General features: G+C 43.3%; 1 protein-coding gene across 2 annotated transcripts in view; it reads left to right on the plus strand.

Moving 5' to 3' along the window:
- Positions 1–7,211: 7,211 nt before the first annotated feature.
- Positions 7,212–13,585, plus strand: part of SRGAP1 (SLIT-ROBO Rho GTPase activating protein 1) — a gene marked incomplete at both ends in the record, with an annotated part of 272,809 nt that continues 266,435 nt past the window's right edge. For both annotated transcript variants that reach the window (XM_079715252.1, XM_079715253.1), the window contains one exon: positions 7,212–7,278. In XM_079715252.1, the coding sequence (XP_079571378.1) occupies positions 7,212–7,278 (67 nt within the window). The remainder of the gene's footprint in view (positions 7,279–13,585) is intronic.

The following is a 13,585-nucleotide window of genomic DNA, read 5'->3' on the forward strand; positions in this document are numbered from 1 at the left end:
CACACAAATGCAAAATGTTAATAATAAGGGAAGTGTTAATAAAGGGGAAGTGGCAGGGGTGAGGGAGTATACCGGTGCTCTCTGTGCTTTCTGCCCTCTGTAACCCTAAAACTGCTCAAAAAATAAATAAAATTTTTTTAAATAAATACATTTTAAAAAATTTTAAGGCAACACTGGTTCCAATTGGTTTGAGAACCACTGCTTTAAAGAAAGACCTACTACATAAAAATTCAATTTTATATTAAAAAATTAGAGCAGATGATAATTGTTTTTCCAAAAATGTTCTTTGATTTACAAAAGGCTATACCTTGAGATTCTTTTAAATAGCAAGTGTCTCCATTATATTTAAATAAGATTCCATTTACCAACCTTCCACTTCCCTGGTATACTCACCAGGAGCATATCTATATCTAAAATGAGGAATAACTGTATGCAGACTTGTTTCTCTGTAGAAGAGGAGACAAAATTAGGCAGTCTTAAAGTGTCTGCTGCCAAAGTGTAATGGCAAGAGGGGAGGAGTCTATCGTTCATTTCCTAAAATATAAGCATTAGAGATGCATGTATTTCTTGGTACAGTCAACCTTTTTATGAGCATTTGCTCTACATAGTAATCCATCTCTGATTCTGACAACTGAATTGAAGCTGCCATTTCTCGCCTAACTTTGGCTGTTTTCCTCTGAGTAACAATACCTTTTTTTTTTTTTTTTTTGTCTAAGTGATGGGATTTAATACTTTCATCAGAATGGGCTCATTGAATATTCATATTCTGCTTATATTGTGCAGCAGCCACATGGGAAGTCGTAGTAGGATTTCAAAGCAGAAAATAGTAACTCTGATGAGAAGACTGTTATGTGTGGGTGTTTGGAAGTTATGAATATGAGATTAAACAAAGTAAATTCTATTTTAACGATCTGTGCAAAATGGAAATGTGATTTTAAGCAGATGGTTAAAAATATTATAAAGCAGTTTTATTCAAAGAAAATTACAGACGTTTAAAAGTCCTGATTTATTTTAGCTTTAGTTTTCTTGAAAATTGGAGAAGGATTTTTTTGGAGGGGAGGGGAGCTAAATTATACAAATGAACATTTTAGAAGAATCACGCATTTTATTGTTCTCTTTTGCAGCTTCTCTCCCTGTGACTTGTGTCTTTACCTCTTCCTTTTCCATCCTTTCTCTCCTACTGTCCTTAGTATCTCTTGCATTGACCCCTCCAGGGCCTCATCTAAACTCATCTTTACTGTAACATTCTACCCTCTTCCCTGCCAGGGAAAGTGCATCAGAATGAAATTGGCAAGATCTTTTAACAGCTTGTCTTTACTACTCTGTTGCCAGAAAAGGGAAAATGGCTATTTATATGGTCCATTTCCACAAGCTGCTCTTAAATTATGGGCCAAGTTTCTTTTACAACAGTGGTTAATATTTCTTGATTGACTACCTGGCAGACTGCACTGGACTAATCCAACCTATGAGTGAATGGGATTTCCCTAGATCTGGGCAGGGTTCAACAGAGGCTTCACTTGAATATTCGGAAGTGGGTTTTTATTATTGAGTCTTGTTTACACTAATTGCAGAGCGTGAGCTGATAGTATTGGGTTGAGTCATACAGCATTGCCATTTATGATGTCAAAAATGGTCAAATATCCACATTGTCATATGGTTCAGCCTAATAGACAATAAATATTTGTTGATTAGAACTGAATAGACAATAGAAATCATTCTATAAAAATTTGAGGCAGTGTATTAGAAATACAGACACATAGTAAACCAATAAACTACAAAACAAACCCATTAAGAACAAAGAAATTCTCAATTAACATAGGAGGTTTAAACAGGGAGGTAAATAAGACACAGATAAACACACTATAAGGTCCTCCACAATTGCAACAGTTTGGTATAAACTTGGAAGTTAACTTTCTGCACCAAAACAATAATGGCAATGACAAAGACAAGTGACATTTATGTAGCACTTACTATGTGCCTGGCTTGGTGCTAAGTGCTTTATGTACATTTTGCATTTAACCCCTATGAAACCCACAAAACTATTAGGGAAATTATTACCCGTCCCCATTTTACAGATGAAGAAGTTAAACGTTTTATTATCTTGAAGGTGAAAACAGTCCAGTTTCTTAGAGATACATTAAATTGAAAAAAAACTTAATGTCGTCGGCATCACTTGAGTCAATGTAGCAAATCTTTTATAAGGATGCTCTTTTTTAAAAATAGCTCTTGGGCCTTGGGCAAATATTCTCAAGCATAAGAATCACCGGAGGACTTTCCCCTCAGCCAAAATTTGGACCTTATGGGTCTTTGCTCCTCCAAGTATGGTCTTTATGACAAAATTATTGGCATGGCTTAGGAGCTTATTAGACATGCAGGATCTCAGGTGTCACTCCAGAAGGCATCAGAACCTTATTTTAACAAGATTCCCAGGTGATTTGTATGCACATTGAAGTCAAGAAGTGTGGCTTTAAGTGTAGAAGAGCTCCCATGTGTCTGAATTCCCAACAGACTCCCAAGGTGATTCTGATGTAGGTGATCAATGGTAAGCTCATACTTTATAAAACTCTGCCCCAGGACACAATACCAAAATGCAGTCCATGGAAAGCACTACTGCAAGCAATTTGAGAAGCTAAAGGGTCCAGAGTCAAGACAATATAAGATATGCATGCACAACAGTTGGTGTTCTGATACTCAGGCTGGATCCAAGAATAAAACCTAGGATATTGGCAGGGCTTCATCAACTTTTTCATCCCAACGGGCAGAGGAGAACGTTTTCCTTATATGAAGAGGAGTAGCAGACTGGTCCACCTCAGACATGAAATTCTTAGGCACTAAGACCATAACTAAAAAAATTGTGTCAATTTGGCATTGAGTCCTTAATGTGTTTGTATTTAACTTTTTAAATGACTTAAATTATTTACCACTAGGACAAAGTGATGCTGCAGTAAGGTGCATGATTTATTTTGTGGCTGCAAGGAGCCAGGTACGTTCTCCTACCTACTCCCAGGGTTTATGATCAGATAATGAATTAACTTCTACTTCTGGAAATTTGGAGTGGTCCTAAAAGGAAAATATTAGATAATGGAGTGGATTAATCTTTAGTATGGATCCCACTTTCAGATGCTCCAAATTTCTCACCACTTGCCCCTAAAGAATGAGAGTGTGGCAGGGGAGGGGTAGGTTTTAGGGGGCAAAGCGCAGCCATCCCTGTTGTATAGCTAAGAAAACAGCTACCACAAGGGGGAGCAAAGTCGCAGAATTAGACTCAGAGTTGACTGTCTCCCAAATTGGACTGACCTAGGGGGCTTTCTGGATTTTAAGTCATAGGCATTCTCCATATAAGCTTTGTGAGGCGAAATATGGGAAAGATAAGGAGAACCTGAAGAGATAAAACTATGAAAAGAAGAACTGACTTGTGAATCACACTGATTGGCTGGATCAGAAGAAAGCCACCAAGGGAAAACTGTCCATCAGTCATACACAGTTCACTGTATGTGATCCTGCTTCACAAGTTTAAAGGAATCATAAGTTCGTAGGCAGAATAGCAAATTGGGAAAACCCAGTTTGGAGGCAGGTAGATGTGGGCTGGAATTCTGGCCCAGACAGGCCTTTACACATTTACTGAACTTTCCAGATTCTCTCTGTAAAACGAGGACAATAGTATTCACCTTGTAGGGTTCTTATAAGAATGTATGCAAGGGCCTCCCTGGTGGCGCAGTGGTTGAGAGTCCGCCTGCCGATGCAGGGGATACGGGTTCGTGTCCCGGTCTGGGAGGATCCCATATGCCGCGGAGCGGCTGGGCCCGTGAGCCATGGCTGCTGAGCCTGCGCGTCCGGAGCCTGTGCTCCGCAACGGGAGAGGCCACAACAGTGAGAGGCCCGCGTGCCACAGGGAAGGAAAAAAAAAAAAAAAAAGAATGTATGCAAAATGCTTTGTTTTATTTGGGACCCAACCTTCTACAACAATAAAATGGTGGCTTACTAACATTAAGACATTAACATTCAAAAAAAAGTTTATTGACAGTTTATTGGGCACTATGATAAAATCAAAGATGATTAAGATACTGTCTCCAATTTTTTTGTGTGTGTGTGGTACGCGGGCCTCTCACTGTTGTGGCCTCTCCCGTTGTGGAGCACAGGCTCTGGATGCACAGGCTCAGCAGCCATGGCTCACGGGCCCAGCCGCTCCACAGCACGTGGGATCTTCCCCGACCGGGGCACGAACCCGTGTCCCCTGCATCAGCAGGCAGACTCTCAACCACTGCGCCACCAGGGAAGCCCTACTGTCTCCAATTTTAAAATAGCTTTCTCTCAAAGATTAAAACTGAGATAACAGTAACAAAGATAACTCAGTAGGTACAAAGATCTGGTGTTCTTGTAATTTTTAAGGATTATCTCAGTAAGTGCTTATAACATTCCCAGGAACTAGGCATTAATCCATTTTACAGATAAGGAGACTGAGGCCCCAAGAGATGCAGTAATTTTTATCAGCTCACTTAGGAAGCAGCAGAGATATGATTCACCTCTGGGTACACTGTCTTTGGGGCTTGTAACTACCACAGTGCTTTAGGTCTAAACTCAGCCAACAATTCATTCCCGGGGGCTGCATTCTCTGCACCAAGTTGTATTTCCCAAGTGCAAATATGAAATAAATCCCAGTAGCACCATGGATGGATGACATGAATCACATTTAGATTTGACTACAATTATCTCCAGAGTGTGCTGCTTGCCTCTGGTCTCTCCACCCCCATAGCCAACTCATCCTTCCATGCTGCCAACAGTTATCTTCATAAAACATGTATGTGATCATGACCCTTCTCTACTTAAAAGGCTCCCTGCTGTCTGCAGAACTGTGTCCTGGAGCTCAGTACAGGAGGCCTCTCCCAGTTGGCCCTGACCTTCCTTCTCAGCCTCTGCTTTGGAATATCCTGGCTCTTCACGCTACACTCTTACGTAAGACAGCCCCACGTGAAATTAGGGCAGTCTGCGATTCCGTAGTTAACCTCCTGTGTGGCAAAATGGAAACAAACAAAACATTTCTTTTTACATTTTTTCCGTACGTTCTATTCTGTCGTTATAAAGTAAAAAGATTTGCTTAACAATTAAATTTTAAAAGGCCATACAATTAAAAACAATGTGTACGCACTACCGCTTGAAACACACAGATATTTAAATTTTTAAAATATTTTTCACTTCCCATCAGAGATCTGGTATTTTAGAGGAGGGCATCCTGTAACTCATTTGCAATTCTCCCAGAGTAGGATTCTCCTTCTTCTCCGTGGAATGCAACACTTTCCCTCTCTAAGGTGGCAAACTACTTACTACTCACCCTTTAAATGCAGTTCAAATACCGCTTCTGTGGGAAGCCTTTCTCCCCAAACCTCTTACGCAGTCCACTTTTCTTTCTTCGGGGCTCCCAAAGCCGGCAGTAGCTCTCTTATAGCATCACAGTACCGCCTGTAATTACTTTGTACAACAGTAGACCGTGAGGTCCTTTAGGGCAGGGTTCTACTCTCTGAATCCTTAGCTCTTACTTGGTGTTTGGTTCGCAGTAAGAAATTTTTATCACTGGATACATGAATGAATGATTAAAGTCTCGAAGTCCCTACTCTTCTTTAGATCTAGCAGGGAAAACATTTGATACTGGACACGACTTTGGACAAATCACTTTGGTAAATCAGGCCCATAATATTGGAGAAGGAAGGTCCCAAACGCTAAATGTGTCCGTCAAAACCTGGTGACATCCTAAGTGTGACCTGTTTCCCCACCATGCCTTTCCCACCATCCTAGCCCCCTCCAGCTGCTTCTAGGATGGGGAGAATAATGGTGTTCAAGAAGGGTATTTTTCTCTGCCTGATCAAAGAGCTTCGCTCTTCTTTGATTCTTAACAGCCAAGACGTTCACAATTCAGTCTCCAGTGTTCTTTCTGGGGTTTGGAGTGACATCTTGGAGTGACATCCTTTTCTTCCATGGAGACATCCAAAGTCTGGATTTCCCCACTGTACACTGAAAAGAGCCTCACCACAGCGCTCACCCTCGGCCAAAGACAGACCGCCGGGTCGGGAGGGGTTTCCCAGCTGCTGGGGCTGCGCAGCTCGGGGAGGAGCTGGGGGCGTTGCCCACGGCCGCCGGGCTCGGCGCGCCCGGCCGGGCTGCGGTTGGCCACAAGAGGCGTCCATCTTCCCGGACGAGCGCGGCGCTTCCTCACCGCGCCGGGAGGGGGCGAGGGCGGAGAAGGGAACGCGCTGCCGAGCCGACCCCTCCCGCGAGCCCTGCCCCGCCTCGCCGAGCCCCGCGCGGCCGCCCCAGCCGGTGCCGCACGTAGCTCGCTCCCCAGGTGCCGGGGAGCCGCGGGCCGTGAACGTGTCGGCAACTTCGCGGCCTCCGGGGGCGCGGCTCCTCCGGGGGCGTGTGCGAGTGTGTCTGTCGCCGGCGGCCTCCTGGGGGCAGCAGCGGAAAGGGGGTCGGTGGAGAAAGAGGCAGCCTCGGCGCACGGTGGCCCAGGAGGCAGAGGCCCCGCGAGGCGCCGGCGGTGGAGACCTAAACTCCGCCGGGGCTGTGCCCAGGACGCGTTCTTACGGTGCGGCAGCCGTCCTTGCGGTCGGCGCCCGGGACTTGCTTTAGGATCGCGATTCCTCTTGCCTGCCCGGGGCAGTAGCAACCGTGTGTGTCGACGGAGGAGCGGCAGTAGCATCCCCAGCCCGGGCGGGACCCCCGAGCGCCGGAGCCGGCAGCTGGAGCAGGAAGGGAGAGTCGCGGCGCCCGCCCTCCCCGGCTGGCCCTGCCCCGCGCGCCCCGTGCGGGTTGCTAACAATGGTGCGGAGCGCCGGCGCGATTCCCGCGTCCGCCCAGCGGTCGTAGAGGAAGTGGCCGGGCTCCGGGTGGGGTGGGCAGGGAGACGCCCCCCACCACTCGCTTGCTGGAGTTTGCCGACGCGCCGGGCCTCTCCGGCCCCGAACCCTGGGCTCCCCTCCGCATCACCGACGGCAGCTCGATCCGGAGAGTATGGTGCCAGCGCCCGGGTTAATCTAGTCCTCGGCTCGCTCCTTTTTTTCCTCCTCCTCCTCCTCTCCCTCCCCCTTTCCCTCCTGTCGGTGCTGCCTCTGGGTTCCCGGCGTGTGGGAGTACAACTCTCTGCCTCTCCGAGGAGACTGGTCGGTGACCCCGTAACAGAACTTGCCCGCTGAAAGCAAACCCAGAACAGCTGGATAATGTCCACTCCGAGCAGATTCAAAAAGGACAAAGAGATCATAGCCGAGTATGAAAGTCAAGTCAAAGGTAAGGATGGGAGCGGCTGCCTTGCTCCTTTTGTGTGCTTTCTTGTCATTGTGCTCCGGGAGTTGCATTTCTCACTTGGGGTCTGTGTTGGAGGAAGGTGGTGAGGGACAGCTAGAGCCCTTCGTTGAGCCACCCGGGGCTTCGTGGAAGCCAATCCCAGTCCCAGTCCTAGTCCCGTCAAGCCCACAGGGAGCTGGAAACCGGGTGGCTCTCCGCCGCTGCCAGGGCGCCCCTCCAATAGGGGAGAACTGGCTTTAACTTAACCACCTTCAGCCGGGCAACTTACATAGGAGGCAGGCAGCAGCAGTGGTTCCTGCCCAGTTATCATCACCGTCATCCTTATTATTTTTTTTAAAACGATACCATTGTCACAACGTAATTTTTCTTAAGGAGTCACGTTTTGAAGTCTGGCTCCGAAGTCCTCTAGAGCTTCATTGAGTGCAGGCAATTTTTGACATTCGCACTGTTCACTAATTTATCAGGGCGAGTCCCGCTTTTATAAAATAGCTCCCTAAAAGCTTGGCAGTTAAACCAAGCAAGGACTAGTGGAATCTGACTCCTCCTTTTTAATGGGCCGGAATTCAGTGCCATCTCTCACACTCACACGGGAATATTGCTTTATCATTTGTTGGAGGCCACTTGAATGTAAAATGAAGGTTTGAATATTTGAGTAGTAGTTTCCATCCATTTACATTGTCCACTGATGAAGGAATCTAATTAAGGTTGATTACGCATTTTTACTTAACGCGCCTTGTGGTTTAAAAAATATATTTTCTCTCCAGTACAAGTATTTTGTGTTGCTCTTGAAGAGTTTAATAAACGTATGTTCGTTATTTTTTTTCCCTCCTTTATGGTCTCTCATGGGTAGCTTTTCCTATCCATTGAGACAATGGATGGAGTGTTGAGATCACTGCTGTCCTTTGGAATATTCAATGCAAAGTTGATAAAAATTGCTTTGTAGACACCTGTGTTTGTACAGACACAATCTTATGAAAGGACTGCAGAGAAAGGCATTCCTTACTTGTCTTGGGAAAAGCAGGAGCAGACTGGGGGTTCTTTTGTGTGGTCAAGTTGTGAAAATGCTTGGAGTCCTGTGAGAGGACCTGGTGGGGAATCCCTCTGTCAATCAGTGTGAATCTGGACCATCTCACCATGGCCAGAAGCAAACACAATATGCAAGCCCAGAGACTTAAGTTTCCTTTAGGTTGACTCCAGTAATGGAGTTAAGATGAACACTGTTCAGGAAACACAGATTTTTATCTGCATGCAATTAAGATAACTTATACTTGTAGGAACTGGTTACATTGACATGGAAGTTATGTTAGCAGAGAAGTAATTATTTGCTTAGAGACAGGTAAACTTTCTAATGAGCATAATCTTTCTTTTCTTAACGGTCCAACACAGCCAAAAGTCCTTCATACTGAGGTAGAACTCTTGTTCACAATCACCATTTCTCTGTGCAGTTTTTCCACATGGCTCTTTGTGGCAGATCTTCAAGGGGTAGCAGTCTGGTTTTCCTGCTGCTTGGAGCACTGACTTGCAGAATGTATTTCCAAGTATTGGTTTCGGTATTTCTGCTCTAAGGTCATTTGTCCATGATCAAGTCTTTATCTGAAAAATATTCTCATGATTAGTCTCTTTCAGAGTATGAATTTTATAGTTATACGGTTACTTATATGCTTTGAGAGTATAGGCCGTCTATATGGATTTAAAAATAAATACAGTGGGGACTTCCCTGGCAATCCAGTGGTTAAGACTCCGTGTTTCCAATGCAAGGGGTGCGGGTTCGATCCCTGGTCCGGGAGCTGAGATGCCACATGCTGCGGGGCACAACAACAACAAAAATAAATAAATAAAATAAAAATCAATAGAATGGGATGTGTTGCAATGCTTAAGATGTGTCCATCAAATCCAATCCAAGGAAAAACCACAAACATGGTAAAAATTACTTTTGGAACAAATTCTGTCCCATAGAAAGTCATCTATCTGTTCCCTTCAACCCTCCTCACTTACCTGTGAGTCCTCAGGCTGCTTTATGGCTCTTTACTACACCTGACCTGCCCTTCTCATCAGAGCCTGTGTCCAGACTTCATCTACTTCCCCTGTAATACTTACACATCCTGTGTCTAACCCAGATCCTTATATCCATATGCAAATATGGGAATAGGGCAATATCAGTACAATGGAATTGGATCATATATACCTTGAATGGCACACACTCACCTGAATTTACTAGGCAAAATCAAGAAGGCAGTGGAAGAGAAATGAGTTAAATAGACCATGAGGCCCGCTGTCCTGTGCAGTGAGAATAGGTCCCTTATTAAGGATAGTTTCAGAGGTAGGATCCTGGTTTTCTAACTGTTTCTTTTCCTGAGCCCCTCTTTAAGGGTGAGTATCTCACCCTGGCAGATGCTAGTCCACTGCTTAAAGGTAGGTGGTTTTGGAACAACCAACTCTTTCCATTCTAACAGGTATTTCATCTGATGGTAAACAAAAGAAAGTGGCTTATTCTATTGCTGGAGGAAAACCTAGCTGTGCTGGACTCATTAAGAGAAGGCACTGGTCTCTTCCCAATGAATAAAGACGTATATATTGGACTCCCTGCGTGATTTTAGTGTATCTGTGATACACTTAAATGTATCAAGAGTCATTTTTGATTATATGTGACTTTTTTACCTTCTGACTTGAATCTAACATTCTGGAGTATTGTCCTTATTCTCTCCCATTTCCCCTAATACCAGTTGCATTTATCTCAGAATTTCTGAGGTAAGGGTTTGATTTAAAAGAATGACTCCACAGATGTGGGATTTAGCCACTGTGGCTGCCTGCATGTGTTTAGGAAACAGACTTCATGGGGCTATTTTCAGTGTGAAAAGAACCAGCCTAGGTGTAACGTGTAATTTTATGCTGTAATTTTATGGGTAAGACCATAAATGTATCCAGTTAGATGTATCATGTAGGGCAAGTCACTTAGCTTCTTCCTGGGTTTTGGTTTTCTTATCTGTAAGATAAGGAGTTTAGATTCTCTCAGTCCTAGGGGTCTTTGAGTCTAATTGAAGATGTCATGTCAGTTCACATTAATTATGCAGTAAAATTTTCAAGCCTTTTGTGTTTTCTCTTGGCTGCCCTGTTTTGAGTAGGGTTACCTTTGCTTTAACTTTTTTCATAATGAATTCACAAACACTATGTATTATCTGATTTCTCAAGGAATTAAAATGTAATACCACAGAAAATGCAGAAAAATAATAAAACCACGTTCAGAAAAGTAGAGCATAGAATTGTAAGAGGGCGAAGAATTGGGAATTATACAAGTAGTTAAAGGAATAGATAGGTTTAAATCGAGGATAAAAGGACCCCAAGCAATAATTTAAAAGGTTAATGTGTTAGTTAATGCGTTAACTATAGGAGGAGAAAGACTACTTCATGCATGTTGGTCAACTTCCCAAAGATTTAGAATCCAGAGAAATTAATCTGTTATTTGTGTGGGCCCTTAAAAAGCAAGATTGTCTGGAAAAGTGTATGAAACTCAAACCAGTTGACTACACTACTCTTAGCGTCTCTGGCAAAAAGCTTAGCAGTGGAAAAGATTGTAGCAAGTGGCTAACAGAAGGTTTGGGGATTATCTGTAGATTTTAGAGCTCTAGTAATTTTTGAATTCTGCAGCAGAAATATTATGGAGCCCATGTAAAAAATATTGGTTCACATATGAGAGTCAGAAGAAACAAAAGACACATTTTGTGAGGTGGAACTCATGGATGGGAGGTTGTGTTTATTTTTAATAATGCGTGTTGTTAGTTGCTAAGAATTGACAGCTATTATTTGCAGTATTTTCCTGAGGATAATCTCATACTCATCTATGTGCCATACGTGCAGGAAGTGCCAAGAAAATCTGTTGTTTTTCAACTGCTCTGCTGCCTGAACTACAAATAGTACATTTTGGTAGCAGATGGAGCATAAGGAAATGCCAGTTCAATTTAATATGACCTCCCCTCATGTGATAGGTTTCAATAGGGAAATTAAAAGTGCTACTGTCACTCATAGGGAACCTGTGTCTACCTCTAATGTTCTTCATTTAACTTGCAATAGAAAACAACAATTTAAATTACGAATTAAAACTTTATAGCTGGGAAGGACTTTAAACATTTCCTGTCCAGCCCACTTCAGTAGTGCAAGGAGGCATGTCAGTTACACAATTAACTGTAACATATGGGGGACTGGAACCCAGGTCCTCTGCTTTTCCGGTAACAGTGGTTTACTTTTAGATTCCTCACAAAGAAGAGTAGGAGATAGAACACTTGACTGTTTAGACTTTACATCCGTTGAAGGAATCATAGTTGGATGGACGAGAGAACAGCAACTCTGGTCTGTTAACAGGAGGAGTTAATTAAATTGATTAACCATAACTAAGTTGTTTTTTCACCAAGATCATTTCAAGAAACCACAATGCCCAGCCAGCAGCTTCACAAGGTGGTTTGAAGAGCAAGGGGAAAAAAATATGGTGAATATGTACAAATGTAACGTGCTTGAAATTTTGGTCATACTAAGTGAAGCTACTGCAATAAGCCCTCATGTTGTCCAGAAAACCTGATTTGTTTCATGAACTTCAAAGTATCTTAAGAAATAGTTTTGGAGAAATGTTTAAGCAAAGCATGCTCTGAAATACAGTGAGGGTTGGAGTATGCTATGGGATGGTAAATCTGAGCTCTAACTGTCTAGATTGCTTTGCTTACTCCTGTGCTGTGTGATGACCAGGTCAGGAACCCCACATCCTCAGCTCTGGTCCAATTTGAGAGTCTACTTTGTGGACTGAGCAGACCCTTTTTTATGCTGACTATTTTTATTTCAAGTTACATAACTGAGAATTAAGATTTAAAAAAAATATACGGAGTAAACTGTATGTCTAATCACTCAGTCTACCTTTGTTTTAGTGGTTTAAAGGCAGAAGTTGAGAATAGAGTCAGTTACTAGAAGACATTTTTAGTTATTTGAAGGTATTTTTATTCGTTGGACCCAAATTACTTTCTAATTTATTGACAACATATATATGCTCACCTGTTGGTATCTCAGGATGGGAAAAAAAATAGAACATAGTGTTTAAGGGCAGAAACTGGTGTTAGCCATTCAGTCCTGCCACTAATAATATATTTGACCCCTAACAGTCAACTTCTTCATCTGTAAAATGGGGATAATAATAGTACTTACCTCCTTGCCTTTGTGAGGCTTCTGTGAGGTGATTTGTGGAAAGTCTTTATCACACGCTTTGCACTGATAAATAGTCTATAAAAATTAGGCCTTGTTATCTGTTTAATTTTGGTTTTCTTTACGTTTCAACTGCTTCTTGTTACATTTTGACTTAGATAAGCTTTTTGAAATTCAAGTACATAATCACCAATCTGCTGCCTAAATAGATCCCAAAGTGGGTGATTCTTAAATCATCCTGATAAAGTCCTCTGTACTTTTAGAATGGAGTGAGTTTCATGGTGGAATTAAAAAGGGATATGTGATAGGCAAACCATAGAGATTCCCAGCTCCTTATAAGGTGGATTTTTTTTTTTTATTGTGTCATTCCTTTTTATCCAAGTACAAGTAACAGCTGAAAAGCACATTTCCTGGGCTGCCATGTGTTTGCTTACAACTTTTGTTTTACATTTTCTCTACCTTTTTTTTTTTTTTTTTTTGCGGTATGCGGGCCTCTCACTGTTGTGGCTTCTCCCGTTGCGGAGCACAGGCTCCGGACACGGAAGCTCAGCGGCCATGGCTCACGGGCCCAGCCGCTCCGCGGCATGTGGGATCTTCCCGGACCGGGGCACGAATCCGTGTCCCCTGCATCGGCAGGCGGACTCTCAACCACTGCGCCACGAGGGAAGCCCTTTCTCTACCTTTAATGATGCCAAATGGAAAATGAAAACTGTAGTCCAGTCAGTTGATTTTATTTACCCGTGGTGAAAAGGATTCTTACGATGTCAGATAAAGTCTCTGACTTAATTTCATAGTTTTGAGCAAAATATTTTGTTTTAAAATCAATATAGAAATGAAAAATTTCACTTTTGCTTCATTTGAAAGCACTTTGATTTCTTTTCCAGCTTTATTGAGATATATTTGACATATAACAGAAAGCACTTTGATATTAAAAATTATTGTCGGGCTTCCCTGGTGGCGCAGTGGTTGAGAGTCCGCCTGCCGATGCAGGGGACACGGGTTCGTGCCCCAGTCCGGGAAGATCCCACATGCTGCGGAGCGGCTGGGCCCGTGAGCCATGGCCGCTGAGCCTGCGCATCCGGAGCCTGTGCTCCGCAACGGGAGAGGC

This window comes from Hyperoodon ampullatus (genome assembly GCF_949752795.1).
Source record: "Hyperoodon ampullatus genome assembly, chromosome: 11".
Classification (NCBI taxonomy): Eukaryota; Metazoa; Chordata; class Mammalia; order Artiodactyla; family Ziphiidae; genus Hyperoodon; species Hyperoodon ampullatus.